General features: G+C 44.4%; 1 protein-coding gene across 1 annotated transcript in view; it reads left to right on the forward strand.

Annotated features, from left to right (window-relative positions):
* The first annotated feature begins 5954 nt into the window (after positions 1–5954).
* The window catches only part of DAPK1 (death associated protein kinase 1), a 69145-nt gene continuing 54812 nt past the window's right edge, over positions 5955–20287 (forward strand). Inside the window, exons 1-13 of the mRNA XM_017860805.1 lie at positions 5955–6087; positions 7680–7809; positions 7976–8024; positions 8115–8141; positions 8628–8780; positions 9130–9175; positions 10294–10383; positions 11679–11771; positions 14529–14648; positions 15092–15190; positions 15922–16020; positions 17394–17492; positions 18528–18725. Coding sequence (XP_017716294.1) covers positions 7692–7809; positions 7976–8024; positions 8115–8141; positions 8628–8780; positions 9130–9175; positions 10294–10383; positions 11679–11771; positions 14529–14648; positions 15092–15190; positions 15922–16020; positions 17394–17492; positions 18528–18725 — 1191 coding nt within the window. The 5' untranslated portion in view covers positions 5955–6087; positions 7680–7691. The remainder of the gene's footprint in view (positions 6088–7679; positions 7810–7975; positions 8025–8114; positions 8142–8627; positions 8781–9129; positions 9176–10293; positions 10384–11678; positions 11772–14528; positions 14649–15091; positions 15191–15921; positions 16021–17393; positions 17493–18527; positions 18726–20287) is intronic.

A 20287-nucleotide genomic window follows, 5' to 3' on the forward strand; every position in this document is an offset into this window, starting at 1 on the left:
CTTATTGTACAAAGAGCAAAGGTGAGGTCCAGAGAGGTGATATGACCTCCTTAAATCTCTTCCAGTCACCCACCCCTTGAGGCCAGAATTGGAGCTAGCGCCTCTGCCTCCCAGGGCTTTGTGACCTAGGAACCACGCCTCGAAGGTGTGCCCTGGGGGAGCATACTTGGTGCCTGATTTCTTCTACTCTGAAGAATCCTAATGTTTGCCTTGAAATGGGCCTCATGGGGTAATAAGTATGTAGACAGGGGTCCACTGCAGCTTAAATGATAACCAGAGCTGGTCCCAAATTAAGTCTTGTTACATTTTGGGCCGTTCCTAGCAAAAGTCAGGAACCCTCCAGAATGTGTTAATTTAGAAAATGGAATCTTGCAATACCTTCTCCTGCATTATTCAAAAGGCCCACTTTGTTTTTAATGTAGTGGCATGTCCTAAATACCTTCTGTCATGCCAACTTTTAGGGAGGCTTTGGTGATAGTAAAAGACATGGCAGGAGGAGAAAGAACCATGGTATTTCCAGCTCTCTTGGTGAAAACAGCAAATGTTCATTAGTATTCATTTCACACGATTTCCCTGATAAAGCCGTAATTTAAAACACTGACTCAAAGCCCTAATAAAGGAGGTTAACTTGCTTTCTAAATCTGCTGCACAGACTACTCATCTCTCCTTCCATCAGCCTCCCTTCTTCTAAGCAAATTGTGGAATTTGGAACAAAGAGAAAAAGTGCAAGGTTTTTTGACTGATTCCCTTATTAACCAGATTCGGCTGTTCAGCAGCAGTGTGAGCATTTGAGTTCTGGTTCTCAGCATGCATGTGAAAAACCCTCAAGTCATTTTCTACCTTCAGAGATTTGGGGGCCAAACAGGAAACAAATTACCAAACATTGCTTATCATGCTCCCAAACCTTTGCCGAAATCATTTAGTTTCAATTATTTTGATTAATTACTGAGGATTTTACACGCAGAGTTTATGGCAAAAACATCTGCCCTCATGAATTGGCGTGAAGGAAGATGAGTATATATGTAGAAATGAAGGAAGATGAGTATATATGTGGAGATGAAAGAGGATGAGTATATATGTAGGGATGAAAGGTAATTAGTATGTATGTAGGACTGAAGGAAGGTGGGTATGTATGTAGAGATGAAAGAGTATGAGTATGTATGTAGAATGAAGGAGGATGAGTATATATGTAGTGATAAAGGAGGATCAGTATATATATAGGAGTGAAGGGTGATCAGTATATATGTAGGAATGAAGGAGGATATGTACATATGTAGAAATGAAGGCAATGTAGGGATAAAGGGGGATGACTGTGTAGGGATGAAAGGGGATATGTACATACGTAGCTATGAAGGAAGATGAGTATATGTGTATGATGAGTATACGTATATGTGTATGGATGGCAGGGGATGGAGTGAATACATAGGACCTTCTGGGCATCAGTTGATGAGTCCTGCCTAGTGGGATAGGGTCTCTCCTAAGCTTTCTGATGTCTGACTGAAGGACTTGGCTGCCTAGACAAGCCGTGACATGGACTGCTTCATAACAAGTTGAGATTTGAACAGGGACTTGTGAGAAGGGTCGGTGATGAAAACTGAGGGGATCAACTAGTACTCTCCTTCTCCCAGTCTTGATCAGGCACTATCACTTTGCACTCCTGGGTCCCTAACTCTTGGGGTTCCAGGGTTATTCACTGTCCTTACTCCTGTGGAATTGAGTTTCTGAGGACACAAATACTGAATAAGGCACGAGATGACCAGGCCAGGGAAGGGCAAGCCTGAGCTCTGTTGACTGAGCCTAGTAAACAAGCCCATGTTCCAGCCTTCTCTGACTGTGTAAAAAAACGACTCCAGACCCAGTGAGGGTGTAGGTTGGGTTCCCTGGGAAGCAGACTCTTGAGATGGAGGAAAGTGTGCATGGTGTTTATTAAGAACTTTATTTAGGATCAAGATTTGGAGAGGAGGAGAAGGGAGCAGGAATGCGTTCAGTGGCAGCCCCAGTTGGCCAACAGGGAGTTCTGGGGCCAGAATGACTCTTGAGAGTTACCCCAGGTTGGGCTGAGATGACCTAGTCTTTATATCAGGGGTCAGCAAGTTATGGCTTATAGGCCAAACCCAGGTTGCAACCTATTTTTTAACTAAAGTTTTATTGGTGCATAGCCACACCCATCATGTACATGTCATCTGTGGCTGCTTTCATGATACATTAGCAGAGTTGAGTAGTTGGGACAGCCTCCAAGGCCGGCAAAGCCTAAAATGTTTAGGATCTGCCATTGATAGAAGTTTGGCAGGCCCTGTGATGTTCCCTCATTGCTCAGTCGCTGAATGGACAGTCTCTGATCTCTGTGGCCTCGGCTGGGCTGGAGGGTCCCCTTCCAAGGTGCCTTCCTTGCTCAGGTCTCCTTGGCCTTGTTCTCCAAGGACATCTCTTCTTCCTGGGTTTCTCCACATGGCACAGTGGTTTGGCATCATCATACTTCTTGCATCTTACCTGAGGGCTTCAGGAGGTGGGACCTGGAGGCCCCCAGTCCCAGAAAAACCACAGCAGGGTTGGCAGAATCACTTGTGCCATTGGTCAGAGTGGTCACGGGGCCTGCCCAGATTCAAGAGGTGGAGGCACAGATTCTGCCCACTGCCTGAGGGAGGATGGCACAATCACGGTGCAGAAGAGCACGAGGATGAGATGCCGTCAGACCGTCTTCGGAAAAATGTGGAACGTCATGGCAGGCCAGGTGTCTGCTCGGCAGTTCTGTGTCAATCCTTGCTCACCCAGGCCACAGCTGCAGTGCCCGTTCCTCCCCAACTCCACGGTCCCTGATCTCACGTGGGGAGCTTGAGACGGCCATGGTGGGAATGTGACACCTCAGGAATGGGCTCTGCCCACCCCAGCCCCAAAGAGCCTGCTGTGAAACCCTCACCCACACAAGCCTGCCGCCATGGGAGGACTTCTGGTTTGAAGCCACCTGGGAAAAAAGACAGCAGCATTGATTGAGAAGGGTCTCTGCATGTCCTGGAACCTCAGAACAACTCCGTACGCTATGATGTTTTACCCTTTATTTTATAGAAGGGGAGTCTGAGGCTCAGCGAGGTTGGAGGCCCTGGCAGAATTTGAACCACGGTCCCCTCGTTTTTGCCATCTTGCCTCACAGAAGACAGAGCCGGCAGGAGAAGGAGATCGTGGATCTGAAGAAAGCTTAGGTTGGCAGGGAGGGAGAGAAAGCCGGCCAAAGAAGAGCGGGCAAAGCCTGAGGCCGGGGCAGCATGGGGTTGCCAGAAGGCTGGACAGTGGAGCCCCCAGAAAGGACTCAGGGCCAGCAGGCTGCGCCATCTGTGTGGGTGCTGGAAGATTCACCCCAACCAGGCAGCCAAACTCCAGATGTTTCTCATTGTCTGAAAAATGCATCTCCGTACTCTATGACAACACAAGCAGGGTGTGAGTGAGGTGGGGTCAGGAGGCCCTGAAGAGGGCCACAGAGAGAAAGCCGGTGGCTGGGCACCACATTCACGGCAGAAGTTTCACTCCTTCCCCTCACCTTCTTCCTGGGAAGCACAGCGGTTAGGCTTAACCAATGGGCCGGTTTAAGGAGGAGGAGCGGGCAGGAAGGGGCTTTCATATTGGATCCTGGAGGAAGCAGTGGTATGCTACAGGGGTGACAGTGGCCTTCTTTATAACAACACTCGTTCCCACAAGCTGGACCTTACCCACATGCCAGCCTTGGCAGTTACACATGTCTAGTACCTTTCATCCTCATAACCTTCAAGGGAAGAGGTCTTATGACTCCTCTGGGGAAATGAGGCTCAAGAGAAGGGGTAACCTTCCGGGTTTCAGGGTGAGCTCATGGCAGAAGTTAAGACTTGCACTGGATGCAGGCACTTGACTTCTCCACTCCACATGGCCGCGGTGCCTGAGTCAGCTCCAGTGGTGTGGGGCGCCCCAGAGAGCACAGAAGCCAGGGCTGGAGACCCGGGGGTGATGGGAGAGCTTTCTTTGGGTTGGGTTGGTTCACAATCTCCCACTTTTTCTTTTTCCCCTGTATAGTTGAAGGATTTTCTCTCCCCTTGTTGTTTGTTTTAAGAATAAGATGCGAAAGTGAGAAACGGGAGGCCTTGCCTTGTTCCCTGGGGAGACAGTGGGGGGCCTGTGAGGCCAAGGGCACCTGGGAGGGGAGAGGGTGGGGCAGACTGCATCTCCCAAGAGCAAGGCCACTCCTGAGGCAGGGTCCATGCAGGACACCTTTCGCTTGGACTCCTGGACATCCTGGCTGGGCCCAGGCTCTGCTGTGTCCCCTGGGGGATAGGGGAGGCTTGTGGACTGTTCACAGGAGGGTGCAGCTACCTCTGCCAGGCCCCTGGGGATAGGAGAGTCACTCCACTGTCCCCATAAACCATGGGAGGCCTGGCAGCAGGACCGTGGAATTAAGACATGGGAAAATGGTCTCAGTTTTTCAGGTGCTTGTTAAAAATGCTGAGTTTCCTGGTCACCATTCTTGGAAGCCCTCCCACAGCGGATTGAAAGTGAGGCTCAGACTCTTCATTTTTAAAGCATCCTCAAACAATTCTGATGCCCACAGACTCTAGACCGTGCTAAAGAAAACACCGACCAGGAGGGTGAAGGCGTGTGGGATCTGAAACTTTTAAGAAAACAGCTTTTTTGTCATTCTTATCTGATCCGATGAGCACCAATTTTCTTACTCTGAATGGATGTAGATGTGGAAGGTATAATGTTTAGGGAGCGCTGTTACCCTAAGAAAGATAATGAATACAGCAGTTTGTGCATAATTGCACTTAATTATTATGTTGTGAATATATGGTTAAACTTGATAAAGATTAACTTATAAAAACTCTTATTAAAACTTCCCTGTTATTTGCCATTCATTGCTACCGTGGAGTTTTTAGGGGAGCTTGTTCATCTATCCACCTGATCAAGTTTTGAGTGCTTGCTGTGTGCCTGGCTCTGCGGGGAGTGGGGCATACAGCAGTAGCCAATAGCTGGGGTGGGAGGTGCCGACCACTCCCCTCCACCCACTTACAGTCTGGACAGAGAAACAAACTAAATAAATCTGCAACCAACCACATACATTTTGCTTTTTTTTGTAAATTTTTTTTTTTTTTTTTTTTTTGAGACAGTCTCTCTCTGTCGCCAGGCTGAAGTGCAGTGGTGCGATCTCAGCTCACTGCAACCTCTGCCTCCCGGGTTCAAGCGATTCTTCTGTCACAGTCTTCCGAGTAGCTGAGACTATAGGCATGCGCCACCACGCCCGGCTAATTTTTTTTGTATTTTTAGTAGAGACGGGGTTTCTCCGTGTTGGCCAGAATGGTCTCAATCTCTTGACTTTGTGATCCGCCCACCTTGGCTTCCCAAAGTGCTGGGATTACAGGTGTGAGCCATCACTCCAAGGCTACTGAATTGATTTTTATAAATGTGTTAGTATTTACATACAAACCAATACTAAACAAGGAAGGAAAAAACCGTTATCAGACCATATATTGTGAATTTGAATTTTAAAGAATTAATTAAACATGCAGGTTACAAAATTTTCAGGTACTCTCTCATTGAAATAAGAAGATATACACTGTGAATTCTGTACAAAGCTGGCTTGCAGATGTTTTCTTGTCATTAGAGTTGAGACATCACCTGTAAATACATTGAATTAAAATGTTTTAAAGATACACTGACATTTTCTTCACAACGTTTCGTCTCTGCCCCTCTTCTCATTTGTGAACACAGAACCTTAGGAAAATGGTTCCCAGGTGCTTTCAAGCACAAATGTGTCCGAATGCAGAACTGTCAACAACCTGCACAGAGAATTCTGACTCCATGCTTGGTGGTTTCAGCATAATCTTTATGCTGTTTTCTTGTCTGATGTTTGAGCACACCAGTAGTCTATGAGAGAAGGAATCAATGTGAAACGGAATTGTTACCAATAACCTCTGCTTCCGGGTTCTCAGCGTTGCAGGTGGCGAGCTGTTTGACTTCTTAGCTGAAAAGGAATCTTTAACTGAAGAGGAAGCAACTGAATTTCTCAAACAAATTCTTAATGGTGTTTACTACCTGCACTCCCTTCAAATCGCCCACTTTGATCTTAAGGTACGTTTCAAAGTATAAGCCAGATAGAAGCTTGTGCAGATCACAGCCTTGGTTGTTTCTCTGCTAAGAAAAATTGAGGCATCTGAAAGAGTTACATTATTTTTCCTGTACCAGCGTAACAAACAGAATTATCAATATAAATCAGCAAGCATAGAATACATGCCTCCCACTGGGATGGCAAACCTTTTTGTGGGATAGAGGCTTAATTGATAATTGATTACATTCTGGAATTCTTGGTAAAGAATACAAGGTGTCTTAGGAACCAGGTTTTTTTAGTGAGGGGGATGCTCTTGGCTACTTGGACATTAGCCAGCAGCCAGTGACTGGCGCTGGTTCCTTCTGTGGCTCTGGGCGTGTTAAGATAGAAAATGTGTTGAGTGATGCAAAGGCTTGTGGCTTGACTCTGTCACCAATAATCAAGCAAACCAAACTCAGATTGGCTAATTGGGGCATTTGCCTGGCTGGATGCAGAACGTAGTTGGAGATGAAACGGCATGTAAGCCGCCCTCCCAGCCATGACAGAGGTGTGGTCTCTTTGGGAAGGGGAGACACAACAGGAGCAATAGGAAGTGGCAATGGTGAGAAGTTCCAGTTGAAGAGAGCGAGAAGTGGTCTGGTAAAGCACACCAATAGTCTATGAGAGAAGGAATCAATGTGAAACAGAATTGTTACCTCCGTAATAACACAAAGAAGTGTGCGCTCCGTCGGAGGAGATGGCTCAGACCCGTAGAGCTGGGACAGGATTTCAGAGGAGGGAGGACTGTCCCCATTCTTTTTGTGGCAGAGCTGTCAATGTCCCATTCATGTCCCCCCGGCCCCACAAACATGTGAAAAGACACACACTCATATACAGCCTAAAAGAGGGCTTGCTGCGAATACCTGTGACTCTTCCTGGCATCTTGTTTCTGGCCCTGGGAGCTGGAAATGCAAAAGAAAAATTTCCACAGAAGCAGCTGTCAGCCGTGGAGGATGGAGAGATGGTGGATAAAGACCCCAGCTCCCTCATGCTACAATTGGAATAACACTGAGTTCTCCTTTTCGCCTCCCATTCCCCTAGTTACCCCCACCTTGATAGGACACTTCGTAGCAACTTCCTTCTGTTTCCTGTATCTGCTTCTCCTACCACGTGTTTCCTGGTGTCCCCTCCTTGTCTCAGGCCTGCTTCAGGGAGAACCTAGAGCAAGACATGTATTTCCTTCTTGAAATAAGAAGATATACCCCATGAATTCTGTACAAAGCTGGCTTGCAGATTTTTTTCTCGTCATTAGAGTTAAGACATCACCTCTAAATACGTTTAATTAAAATGTTTTAAAGATACACTGAGATTTTCTTCACAACGTTTCGTCTCTGCCCCTCCTCTCATTTGTGAACACAGAACCTTAGGAAAATGGTTCTGTGTATACTCTTTCCTGGTATACTTTCAACCACCCTGGTATACTCTTTTCCTGGTATACTCTTTCAACCACCCTTTCTTCCCTAATTTTTGGCCTTTTTTTTTTTTTTTCCTTTCGGGAGTGGGAAGAGAAGAACTGTTCTGCCATCTTGTCCTCAGCATAACATATCATAGCCTTTTATTTCTCTCTTTTTTCAAGCCTGAGAACATAATGCTTTTGGATAGAAATGTCCCCAAACCTCGGATCAAGATCATTGACTTTGGGTTGGCCCATAAAATGGACTTTGGAAATGAATTTAAAAACATATTTGGGACTCCAGAGTTTGTCGGTAAGTTCCTTTGCTCCTGTGGTCATTTACATCTCAGAAACATTATTCTGGCAAACCTCCCCTGCTGGAAGAGTCTTTCCCTGTTACATGTTCCTGGTTGTTGCATGAAGATAGAATTGGTTAGTTTGCTTCCTCCCAAGCTAAATGAGTGTTTGTTTCCTCTTAGCTCCTGAGATAGTCAACTATGAACCTCTTGGTCTTGAGGCAGATATGTGGTAAGGAGTATGTCCTTGGTGGTGTTTTCTTTCTGATTTATTTGACTCTTCTCCTGATGTGTTCTTTTGTTTGTTTTGTGTTGTTTTTAGGAGTATCGGGGTAATAACCTATATCCTGTAAGTACCACAATCCACAACTCATACTCTCTTCTCTTCCGTGAGACCATAGGTTTAATTAACCATTAAATGTGCTGTGTTGATCTCTTTAGCTTATGCATGCTTTTGATATAAACATATTCGTTTTACACCCTGAAAACATGTTTAGTTTATACTAATTAAACATGTTCTCCTAATTTGAAATGAGTCATCAGAAACTGTAGCATAATCACTGAAAGAAAGCATAGCTGTCCATCACTGCCGAGAAAACAGGTTTCCTGTAAACTACCAGATGCTGTTCCAAATTAACTTGTTAAGTGAATCCTTTTGCATGAAGCTGACACTTTTGGTCCTGACAGTGAAAGCCTATGAAATATAGTCGAACTCTCAAGAGATTATTCAAGCACCAGCTTATAATCTTATTCCACACTCCAGATGTTATAGGAGCAAAATGACAACACTAAGGGGTCGTCATTAATGTTCTGTGCCCAACTTTATTTTTAACAGCCTAAGTGGGGCTTCCCCATTTCTTGGAGACACTAAGCAAGAAACGTTAGCAAATGTGTCTGCTGTCAACTATGAATTTGAGGATGAATACTTCAGCAATACCAGTGCCCTAGCCAAAGATTTCATAAGAAGACTTCTGGTCAAGGATCCAAAGTGAGTGTCCGTGTTCCTGAAAGGTGCTTGGCCACGGCCTCAGCCAGCCCAGAGCCTGTGCCTGTTCCATGCACAGGGCCGCGTTTCTCAGACCCTGCTTGCTTCATCTACCAAAGGGCAGCATGCCCTGTGAAACGCTTCAGAAAATGCAAGCAGGGCCCTCTGCCCCCGCTCAGTCAGTCCCTGCAGGCACAGTGAAATCATCACAAAAGACCGATGCCGTTTTGGCTTTCTTCCCTGAACTGCATTTTCCAGAGTATCTGCTTGGCAGGCCCAGCCAGCAGGAAAACAACCTTAGTATTTGCTGCTATGGTCACAGCATTTTTTCCTTTTTCCCCCTCCCCTCAAGGAAGAGAATGACAATTCAAGATAGTTTGCAGCATCCCTGGATCAAGGTGAGTTGCATATTACTTCACTGTTTAGATCACTTTCTATGTGATTGGTTTGGGCACCCTGGTATTCGTGTGTCTTAAAGTACTGCTAACCACAGGTCACACCTGGAGTGTTAAGTTTGCTATTTGCATCATATTTTAAGAAAAGCTGACAGGTTAGACTGTATCCTAATGATCCCAGAGGTGGGGAGAGAGGAATAAGCCAGCACAGAGCAGGATTGTAAAAGGTCAAGCCCACTCAACAACTATGTTTGGAGTGACCTGTGGGGTGTTGGCCCAAACAGTATATTTAAAATTTTATGTTGATTCCAGCATGTAAATATCAATCAAATCTGGATTTCCAGCTTCTCTTGGAAAATCTGAAGATCTGCTGACACTGAGCCCTCATTCCACATGGCCTTGGGAAGTGGCACAGGCACCTTGGTGCTGGGGAACAAGGTCCCCTGGAACATTACACCTTTACATTACCTGCCTGGCCTGATTGACATTTGGATTAAAGTTGCTTCAATCCAGGGCAGAAAGGATTAGGGGTGGGAAAGGATGATAGTTACAGAATAAAATCATGAAACAAAGAAGTGAACATCACAGAAACAGGCTTTGGGGGCAAATAGCTTTGCTGTGCAAGCTCCCAGCGGTGACCTGGGCTCTCCTAGCGAGCTGTGGTGTCTCCTTCTCCCAGAGGTGGAAGACAAAAGCTAAATACATCTGAAAAAGATACAGTACAAGGAATTCTCCTGCTATAGGCCAAACTAACTTTGCTGACCTCTGAGATCCCTCCAAGCTCTACATTACTTGGTGATATCCAAGTTCGAATGCCTCATAACATAGCCTCACCATGAATATTGCCATGCCCAAACTATCAATGTGGAAAGTCATGATTTAGTTTGACCCCAAGCTCTACTTCTCCCCAGTGTATATGGATGATACGAAACCCTCAGATACAAGAGTGAGTCTGCTAAGACTAGGTGCCTAGATATTCCATGTTATCCCAACTTCCTATGCTAATTTAATAAGGTGAATGCATAAGCATCCTGAATAAGGAGATGTTTGAAAAATTGTCATATAACACATTTAAATGTAACTTGAGAGCTTTAATTTTTTTTCTTGGATTTTTATTTTAGCCTAAAGATACACAACAGGCACTTAGTAGAAAAGCATCAGCGGTAAACATGGAGAAATTCAAGAAGTTTGCAGCCCGGAAAAAATGGAAAGTAAGATTGTTTGTTGTGGAGGGATTAACAAATTCTATTTCCTGTGTAGAGCAGTGTGTGGTCAGGGCCCGTCTCCTCTGATACTGGCAATATGGAAAATATATCCTTTCCTCTTTTTAATCCACCCTGTAGTGTTCTGCACCATTACTCTATTTTCAAAACAAGCAAAATAATATTTTAGTCACTTTAACTCATACCATTAAATGTACTTTTGTATTTTTTCCATCGAAACCATTCTCAATGCAAATTTTTATAGCAGCACCATAAAATTATAGTGAAATCTTTTTCTAATACTACAAGCCACATTTTAAATAGGTTCATTCTTTGTGGTAAGCAGCATGAGATTACATTTGTGCTGTAACTCGTGTAAGTAGGTCTCTCAGCCCTGCCTTTATCTGTGAGTGGTCGGAGTGGGGGTGGGGTGGGGCCATGAGCATTTGCAGGGTGGCCTCTTCTCCTTCCTAAGTGTGGATGGCCTCCACAGGGCCTGGGTGGGACATAGATTGGAAGGCATTGCAGACATCCTGGAAGAAATCACACTTCAGGGCTAAGAAGGTGATGGGATGGTTTCCTGTGCCCAGGGTCATGTCAAACCCAGAGGAAGTGGGTACCTACCATGTCTTCCCAGCTCAGGGCCAGAAATGTACCTCGTTTTCACACCTACTGATCTTGGGGTGCTATGGTAGGGATGAGGAAGACCACAGCACTAGATTTTCAAGAAGTTCTTAGAATTAGGCTTAAAGTAGAGAGAGAGCAACCATACATTTCTCTTTCTCGCTCTCATTCTTTAACTGTGCTTTTGCCTTTGAGAGTAAATGCAGAGATGTTTTTTCTATAAGAGGCCCTCCAGCTGTTCACTTCCATCAGCTGTCTCGTTTTGGTCATTACATTGTCTACCATCACTGCTTATGTGGCACAAAGGACATAGAGCAAGGCCCCTGCATTCTGTGCTTCTCTGAGGGGGGACCTGCAAGGGTCAAATCACCTTCTCCAAAGGACAGAGAAGAAAATATAGAGAGAGAAAGAATGTGGGGTGTCCAGCTCTGTAGTTCAATAATGAAACATGGAAGGAGAATCTCTATATTCTGTTGTCTTGATTTATAACACCTTTAAAATTATTCTTTAAGCAAATACAACCCAATTCGCTGTAGGATTGCCCACCTGGGAGAGTGTGTGCTCATGCCTATGAACACGATCTCAAAGGCTTTGTCGTTTGTACTCATTTGACAATTGTTACATAAGCTGTCTCTCCTCCTCTCACCCTACCTTTTTTTTTTTTTGTCTTTAAAAAAAAGCAATCCGTTCGCTTGATATCACTGTGCCAAAGATTATCCAGGTCGTTCCTGTCCAGAAGTAACATGAGTGTTGCCAGAAGCGACGATACTCTGGTAAGCAAACCCGTGTGCCCTGGTGCTCCTTTCTCAGCACTGGGTACTCAGAATGTCCAAGCTGTCCTATTCGTTCAACCTCCCAGGAACCTGAAGTTGTGGAAATGGCAAGCCTATTCTTGATCCCCTTAGAGGGATTTGGGGGTGCTGATTTATGCACCCTCTTGCTTTTTTCCTCTTTTTTTCTCTTTGATTTGGATGCTGCTGTCCCCTCTCATAGCCCCATACCTCTAACACTACCTTCCACCTTGATGCAAACATAGGCACAGACCACCCCCCCAACACACACGCGCACACACACACACGCACAGCAAATGCACATACACAGAGACACACTCGCTGATATTTTGGTAAAAGAGAGGCTAGCCAGCAGAAAAGAGCTTATTCTAATTTGCATGAACCGTTGCTGCTGACATAGAAGAATCTTGGTTAACAGTAGCACAGAAGGGACAGACAACCGCCACCTCCTTCCCACACACATGCACCAGGGAATCAGGAAGAATGCAGTGCTGCTTGCTGGTGTGTCTCCTAGCAGACCAGAAGGCCTAACTCACTTGAATTATTGGCCTGGTGTTGACTGCCCAAGGCCCTTGAGAATAACTCCAGCTTTCTTAGTTTTAATGTGAACTTTGACAAAGTGGCAAAGATTTATCAAATTTGTTTTTCAGTACCCTCTAGTTATGTTTCCTTTGTGATTAGAAATGCATTCATTTTCCAATTTCTAGCCTTTATTTTCTTTATTTTCCCCCCTAATCCAAACTGAAACCTAATCACAGATAAGCTCTTCAGATATGAGTAGAAGCATCCGAATTCAACAAGACTTTCCCCTGACAGTCAAACAATGGGCCTTTATTAAGTCAGGAGGTGAAGGGGACTCCAGACGAGGCAACCACGGTTGTCCTGTGGGAACTACCCTGCCCCTGTAACAGAACAGTCAGCATTTCCCCGGTGGAGCCAAGTACTTCAGGGTACTTCAGGGTGGGAATTGCAGACACCAGCTCCCCATTTTTCCCCTTAAGGTAGTAGTTTCACTGAGGCTCCACATCTAGCCTTGTGGAGTGAAATAGGATTGGAGGTATTTTAAAAAACCAAAAAAACGGAAAAAACAAAAGAGAAGCAGATTAGGGCGAAAAGAGAGAGAAGAGGAGGCTTTGTTTGGGAATCGTTAGAGGGTGGCTGCGCAACCAGCGAGAAGATAAAAACTGTGACTCTAAGTAAGATAATGAGGATGATTAAAGATTGCAAATTGAAGTCACTGAATATTCAACTGGGAGACGTTACATGTGTCACAGTGAAAAGTTTAGGGTGGGAGAGGGACCAAGGGTCGTGCAGGAGCTCCAGGTGGAAAGATACCCTGCCAGAGGTCAGATTCCCTCATCTCCATATTCTAATCATGGGGTGAGTCATAACAATCTGCTTTATTCCTTCTGTTTTCCCCATTTCTCTTGACTTGCGCTTTCATGTAAATGCCTCTTAGTCATTGACTTGAATTGTGACAGAAAAGCAAAGCCGGTGGCATTCTTAAACATGCATTTTATACAAATATTACTAAAGCCCACATGGAAAGTGTTTGGATTCAGATCTGTAGAGAAGAGAAGGCAGATGGAGAGACATGCTTTCTCCATTCTCCCCCACAAGCAGAGATTCAGCCTCTGTAGATACACTTTTCCAGATTTGAAATTCCAGTGGTCATAATTCTGTGTTTATCATTTCAAAATTTTGTTTAGGATTTTCTAGCTGATTCCTTAGTTTTAATGTGAATTTTGACAGCGTGGCAAAGATTTTCAAGTTTTATTCACCACTTTTCTGGTTATTTTCCTTTGTAATTAGAAATGCATCAGTTTTCTGATTTCTAGCCTTTGTTTTTTTTATTTAGAGCCTATTTTAAAATCTTTGTTGTTGTTTTTTTTTTATAATTGGGATCAGCTTTCAGAGAATTTTGCCATGTTATTCTATACATAGTGATGGAAGAAATATGAGTGATCAGAAAACAATTCCGTAGTTGGAAACATTCCAAATTGAGAATATCTTATTCAAAGGCATCATTTCTTTGCTTCAGTAGGTTTTCCTTTTTTTTTTTTTGAGGTGGAGTCTTGCTCTGTCGCCCAGGCTGGAGTGTAGTGGCGCAATCTCGGCTCACTGCAAGCTCCATCTCCCGGGTTCACGCCATTCTCCTGCCTCAGCCTCCGAGTAGCTGGGACTACAGGTGCCCACCTCTGCGCCCAGCTAATTTTTTTTTTGTATTTTTAGTAGAGATGGGGTTTCACTATGTTAGCCAGGATGGTCTCGATCTCCTGACCTCGTGATCTGCCCATCTCGGCCTCCCAAGGTGCTGGGATTACAGGCGTGAGCCACTGCACCTGGCCAGTAGGTTTTTCTTTTTCCTTTTCCAGGAAGAGACTATGTTATACCTAAAGATTTTCACAGTGGTTTTAGGAACTGTGTTTTGACAGATTCTTAAGATAAACACAATGGGTTACTTGTCATCATCATCATTTGAAATCTGGATCTCAGACACTGTCTCTGGGCTATACTGCAGATAACATTAAAGCCCAGGTAAACAGTAAATAGTGTTTGCAACATGGAAGGAGCAAAAATTTCCCTCCTAGGTCCCTTCATGACTGTGGTTTTGGGAAATAAATGGCTTACTTTCCTCTGAATCCCCCGTTAACAAGTGAGCACAGGTTTCTTTGATGTTGGTAAGAGAATCATGGCTAGCAATGTAACTCTGTTTCCATCTTGGCTGTCTCTCTCAAGGATGAGGAAGACTCCTTTGTGATGAAAGCCATCATCCATGCTATCAACGATGACAACGTCCCAGGCCTGCAGCATCTTCTGGGCTCATTGTCCAACTATGATGTTAACCAACCCAACAAGGTCTGGTTCTGTTCTGCAGCCTAGTGGAGGGGTGGGTCACAGTGACCTTGCCCTTCCATATCAAAGGAAGGACCCCATCTGCTTCTCCATTCTCCCTTCCAATTGGAAGCTCCATACTGTGGGGAAAATCGCTTCTGTTTAGAGAGTGATTTGAGTTACAAATAGGGTCTTTTTGCATTAAGGACCTTCCTTCATTCACATATTGTATCTCTACCCATGAAATTTGAGATCTTCTCATCCTGCTAATGAAAATGTCCCCGATGAGAATCCAAAAGGGGAAGGAAAGGTTTTATACCCTTCTACCTGTCTTCTCTTCCTGCCACTCAGCAGTAGCTCTATGTCTGTTGAGACAGGGGAAGGTGTGTGGGAACAGCAATCATCATTTGAGCTTTTCCTTTCCTACCAAACCTGAAAATTAGTAATTTTTTTCTTGCCTATTCTAGCACGGGACACCTCCATTACTCATTGCTGCTGGCTGTGGGAATATTCAAATACTACAGTTGCTCATTAAAAGAGGCTCAAGAATCGATGTCCAGGATAAGGTCATAATTGTTTTATTGAAATGAATTGAATTTTAAAGTATTATCAAATGTCTCTTAATTATCGAGGTAACAGAGGAAAAAAAAAAGTATGTCCTAACTTGTTTCTCAGTTTCCTGTAAAGGAAGATAAGCTACTTTTTCAACAGCTTGGTACAGCCTGACACATGCATTAGAGAGTCAAACATTTATCATTTATCCTCCCCTTGGCGCTGCTGCTTGACATCAGCATTTCTTTGTACACTACCCAGATTTTCCTTCTTACCGATCACATTTACTCGACAGTGTTAGATGCCACACATGAAAAAGTTTTATTATCTAATTATTCGCATCAGAAATGTGTTTGCCTGCTTCTGTAGATGTCAGCAGAGCTGTAAGTGGAGTAGATCCGGTCCTCTGCAGCAAGGGATTCCTAACCAGAGGGGGAGATGAGGGTTTACAAACAGAAAACAATTGTTTATTTCAAAATCATTTTAGATTTACAAAACAAAGTTGGAAAAGTTCCAAAAGAGTTCCATTATCTGCGTCACCCAGGTGCCCCTAATGCTAGCATCCTGTGTAACCATGGTACATTTGTCAAAGGTGTAAAAGAGAATGAAGGCTTCATTCCTCTGGGAAGTTGCTCCTCTGGGCTTTATCATCACGCAGGAAGGGAAATACAGTGACTCTGAGGGATGCATGTGTCCGGCGCTGTCAGCTTTTTAGAAATGTGACCCCAGGTTGATTTTCCTGCAGGGTGGGTCCAATGCCATCTACTGGGCTGCTCGGCATGGCCACGTCGATACCTTGAAATTTCTCAATGAGAACAAATGCCCTTTGGACGTGAAAGACAAGGTAAGGCCACTTCTCTTAGGAGGAACCTGAGGATGCATGTGAGAGTGAGTGTTGGCCTACCATGTGCATCAGAACCCAAAGGAAAGGAATCAGCACCAACATTCACCAGCAGAAAATTTAAATTGGAAATTTCTTGTTGCCTATGGTTTGATTTAATATTGAAATCAGCCTTAAGCCAAAATCTTCTAGGTAGTTGCCATAATATGCACGCATTGAATTATAATCCCCATAACTTAAAAACCTCAAAGTGCTAGTAGAAAGACAACCAGACAGAGACCCTCCGTCTCGATTCGATTTTCTTCCTGACTCAACCTTGTGCTTTTAAGCGGATCTCTCCTATTCTCTTCTTCTCTGAAGTGGCTGATAGTGCTGACCTGACAATCACAGACACTAGAAGATATTAATGAGACAATGCACATAAAGTAATAAAGTAAGGCTTTTTTTTTTGGCACAACGATGTTATAAAAGTTACTGACTTATCAGGATACCTTGTTTTCATATGTATGTGTTTCATTAAGTTCACACAACAATCCTGTGAATTAATTGGCTGTGCGGGAACCTGAACCTGGGATTCCTACCTACTCATCCATTATTTATTCTACTGTACAACACTTCTCTGCTTCCAGTACTGGCAGACTAATTCAATATGCTTAGTCAAGCTGCCACACACAGTTGCATGGATCATGCACTGCACCATGTCTGAGGGGTAACATTCCTATCAGAAACACACATTTATTATGGCAGTTATCTGGAAGGTGGCAACCATATATCTTGTTTTGTCTTCTTAAAATTTGTTTATGCTGATGATTTTCTGTGGGGTGGATAGAAGTAAAGTATCTTAAAGGATTTGCACCTGTTACTAATTCACAGAAAGTTATTACATGGGCAAATAGTGATATTCTTTAAAATTTCTGAGAAAATCTCTGAGAATATACGAAAATAAATTTCTAATCATAGGCAATGAAATGAGAAGCTTGTTAATAAGTAAAATAGTTCATTTAAGTAACTGCTGAATGATGAACCCAATCATAAAGAGAATGTTGTGTTTAAAAAAGAAGAAAATCACACAGCTAGAAGTGTCAGTACATAAAGAAGATTGAGAACAGCCATCATGGAAAAGGGAGAGCCTTCTCCTGAGTTGTTTGCACTTCACAGGATGTGCCAAGTGTGTGGGCTTAATACTGACTGTGTGGTGGACACTCCAACCCCAGGTCCCCATCCTAGCCGTTATCGGGGCATCTGCCCAAGGTGGGTGGGTGGAACCAAAGGGGATGGAGTGGAACCAGGCAGGCCTGGGTGTAGGCCTTGGGTTCTGGTCTCCATAGCCTGCTCACAGATGTGGCTCAGAATCACCAGCTCCTTTTCTTCTGCAGTCTGGAGAGACAGCCCTCCACGTGGCGGCTCGCTATGGCCATGCTGACGTGGCTCAGTTACTGTGCAGCTTCGGCTCCAATCCCAATATCCAGGACAAGGTGGGTCATGGCTGACGTCCTCCCTTCCTCTGCTCTATACATGAATGTACAGGCAGCCAGATGGTACAGTCGGGGCCTTTAGAGTTTTATCCAAGCTAAGTTTTCTGTCTTCCACTAGAGAGGGCAAGGACTCAAAGGGCAGGGACTCAAACAGAAGTACTAGCTAAGGTGTGCAGGGTGCTAATACCAGGATCAGGTCTAACCACTTCATTCATTCATGCATTCAGTCTGCTGAACAGCCCTATGAGGTGAATGACTATTATCATTCTCGTTTTGGAGATGAGGAAATCAAGGCAGGGAAAGTTTCTGTAACTTTCCCAGGCTCACAAAGCTCAGAAGTGGTAGAGCTGGGGCTTGAACACACACAATCTGATTTCAGAGTCCACGTTTGTCTCCACCGCACTAGGATGGCCTCTCATCGGCGCATTTATGTATCTAACGATGTTGATCCTGAAGATACAGGCCTCCCAGTCTATAAGGACTGCCCTTGACTTGTGTGTGGCTTTCCTAATTACTTTCTAGCCAAAGCAACAATACTGTTACCACTCACCTTGTGTTGTAAACGTGACAGAAAGCTGGAGGCATCAAGGTTGCTGGAAGAATTCATGCTCAGGAAAGTGCTCACCTACTATTAGTAGTTTCAGATAAAGTCAGCGAGGCACTTATTAGAAAGATGCTATAATGCACCTGCATGAAGGCTCTGTTGTTCAGAGGAGCAGGGCCGATGGTTTCAGCGGGCTCCCGAAAGTCAGTTGTCAGTCATATGCTGAGAAAGCCAAATTCATCAAACACACAAGTGTTGAGGAAGGAAAACGAATGAAGGAGAGACGTCAGATCTACCTCTTAATGCTGGTGGCTCACACTGATGTTGTTATTTTATTCCAGATTAATATTTGACTCCAGTACCTATGAGCTCTTTCCCTCTGCTGCCTTGGTTGCATTTCTGCCAAATTTGACAGGGACTCTCACCTTGCTTTATATTTTGTTTCTCATTGTTGTTTTTTTCCTCCTCTCTGCACTTGTCTCCTTGGCCAGGAAGAAGAAACCCCCCTGCACTGTGCTGGCTGGCACGGCTATTACTCTGTGGCCAAAGCACTTTGTGAAGCCGGCTGTAACGTGAACATCAAGAACCGAGAAGGAGAGACGCCCCTCCTGACAGCCTCTGCCAGGGGCTACCACGATATCGTGGAGTGTCTGGCCGAACATGGAGCCGACCTTAATGCTTGCGACAAGGTGCCTTATGGGGGATGACTCATACGCACTGGGAAGTGATCTAGGGGTCTAGAGGGACCACAGGACTCCTCAGTTTCTTTCCCTAAGATAACAAACTTGAATGCAGCAAACTGTAATTACCCCTTCTCTTCTCTGTTCCAAAGATTCTGTGAACTTTTCTGTATTGTATGTAATAATTAATATTAATTTGTGGCGTATAACAAAATCCATGAATTGATCAAATGACTTTGGGCTCTAAATAATTTTTAGCTTTAAAGCTTTAGAGCAGGTACAGTGATGTTCACTGAATCCGAGACAGTTCTCACTGAGACTGACACTGGCAACACACTATTAATTTTTAGATAAACAAAGAAATAGATGTTGTACTTATTTCTATCATCTGCTGTGTTGTAAAAAGACAATAAACCACTCTTGTCTGGCAATTTCGATGCTAGACCAGGTGTTCCATGTTTTTACTTAAACAAATTCAGCCTCATCTGTTTTTATTGTGATCTGTACTTAAAACAAGGCTGTGATGTTGCTATGTACAGTTAGATTTGGGATTCTGTAGTTGATTTAATATCTGCCCTTCGTGAAGTTATTTTCTTGGTATAGAGCAATGGTTCTGAGTTGGGGGGTGGGGGCTGACTTTGCCCCCAGGGGTGTTTGATAATGTCTGGAGATACTTTCTGGTTGTCACAACTAGAGATGAGGGTTGCTACTGGCATCTCATCGATCCCAGCCAGTGGTGCTACCAAACATCCTGCAGCCCACAGGGCAGCCCCCTTCGGCAGAGAATCACCCAGCCCCAAGTGCCAGTAGCGCTGAGGCTGAGAAACCCTAGCACAGCTAGTTTTAAAAATGTTTCAGAACTCGCCGGGCGCGGTGGCTCAAGCCTGTAATCCCAGCACTTTGGGAGGCCGAGACGGGTGGATCACGAGGTCAGGAGATCGAGACCATCCTGGCTAACACGGTGAAACCCTGTCTCTACTAAAAAAATACAAAAAAATTAGCTGGGCAAGGTGGCGGGCGCCTGTGGTCCCAGTTACTCGGGAGGCTGAGGCAGGAGAATGGCGTGAACCCGGGAGACGGAGGTTGCAGTGAGCTGAGATCCGGCCACTGCACTCCAGCCTGGGCGACAGAGCAAGACTCCGTCTCAAAAAAAAAAAAAAAAAAAAATGTTTCAGAACTCTCCACCAGCTCCTAAAACTCAATACATCTATTCTTCAGGGATTCTGTAATAGGTAGAATGAAGGCCCGGGCTGGTTTTTCACGGGATGCAGTGGTTAGACATGTTAAATCTGCTTCTCATTTGTATGACAGCCCTTGAGCAAGTTGTTTCACAATACTTTCACATTTTTCCTGGTGCAAAGTAAAATAATAGGCTCTCTATTTAGGAAATTGGCAAAGATTGCTGGGCAAATGTTTTTAAAAGTGTTTTACAAATGCTTTGATTAAAGAGGCCATTGGAGTATCAACAATTACTTACGTTCTATCTGATTGTACTGCCGAAGCCTAAATGAATCAAGCTGGTGTTAGCTTAGGATGTGATTATTTAGAGAGGAGCACATAAAGCTCCACAT

Source organism: Rhinopithecus bieti, unplaced genomic scaffold (assembly GCF_001698545.2).
Source record: "Rhinopithecus bieti isolate Rb0 unplaced genomic scaffold, ASM169854v2 scaffold_57045, whole genome shotgun sequence".
Lineage (NCBI taxonomy): Eukaryota > Metazoa > Chordata > Mammalia > Primates > Cercopithecidae > Rhinopithecus > Rhinopithecus bieti.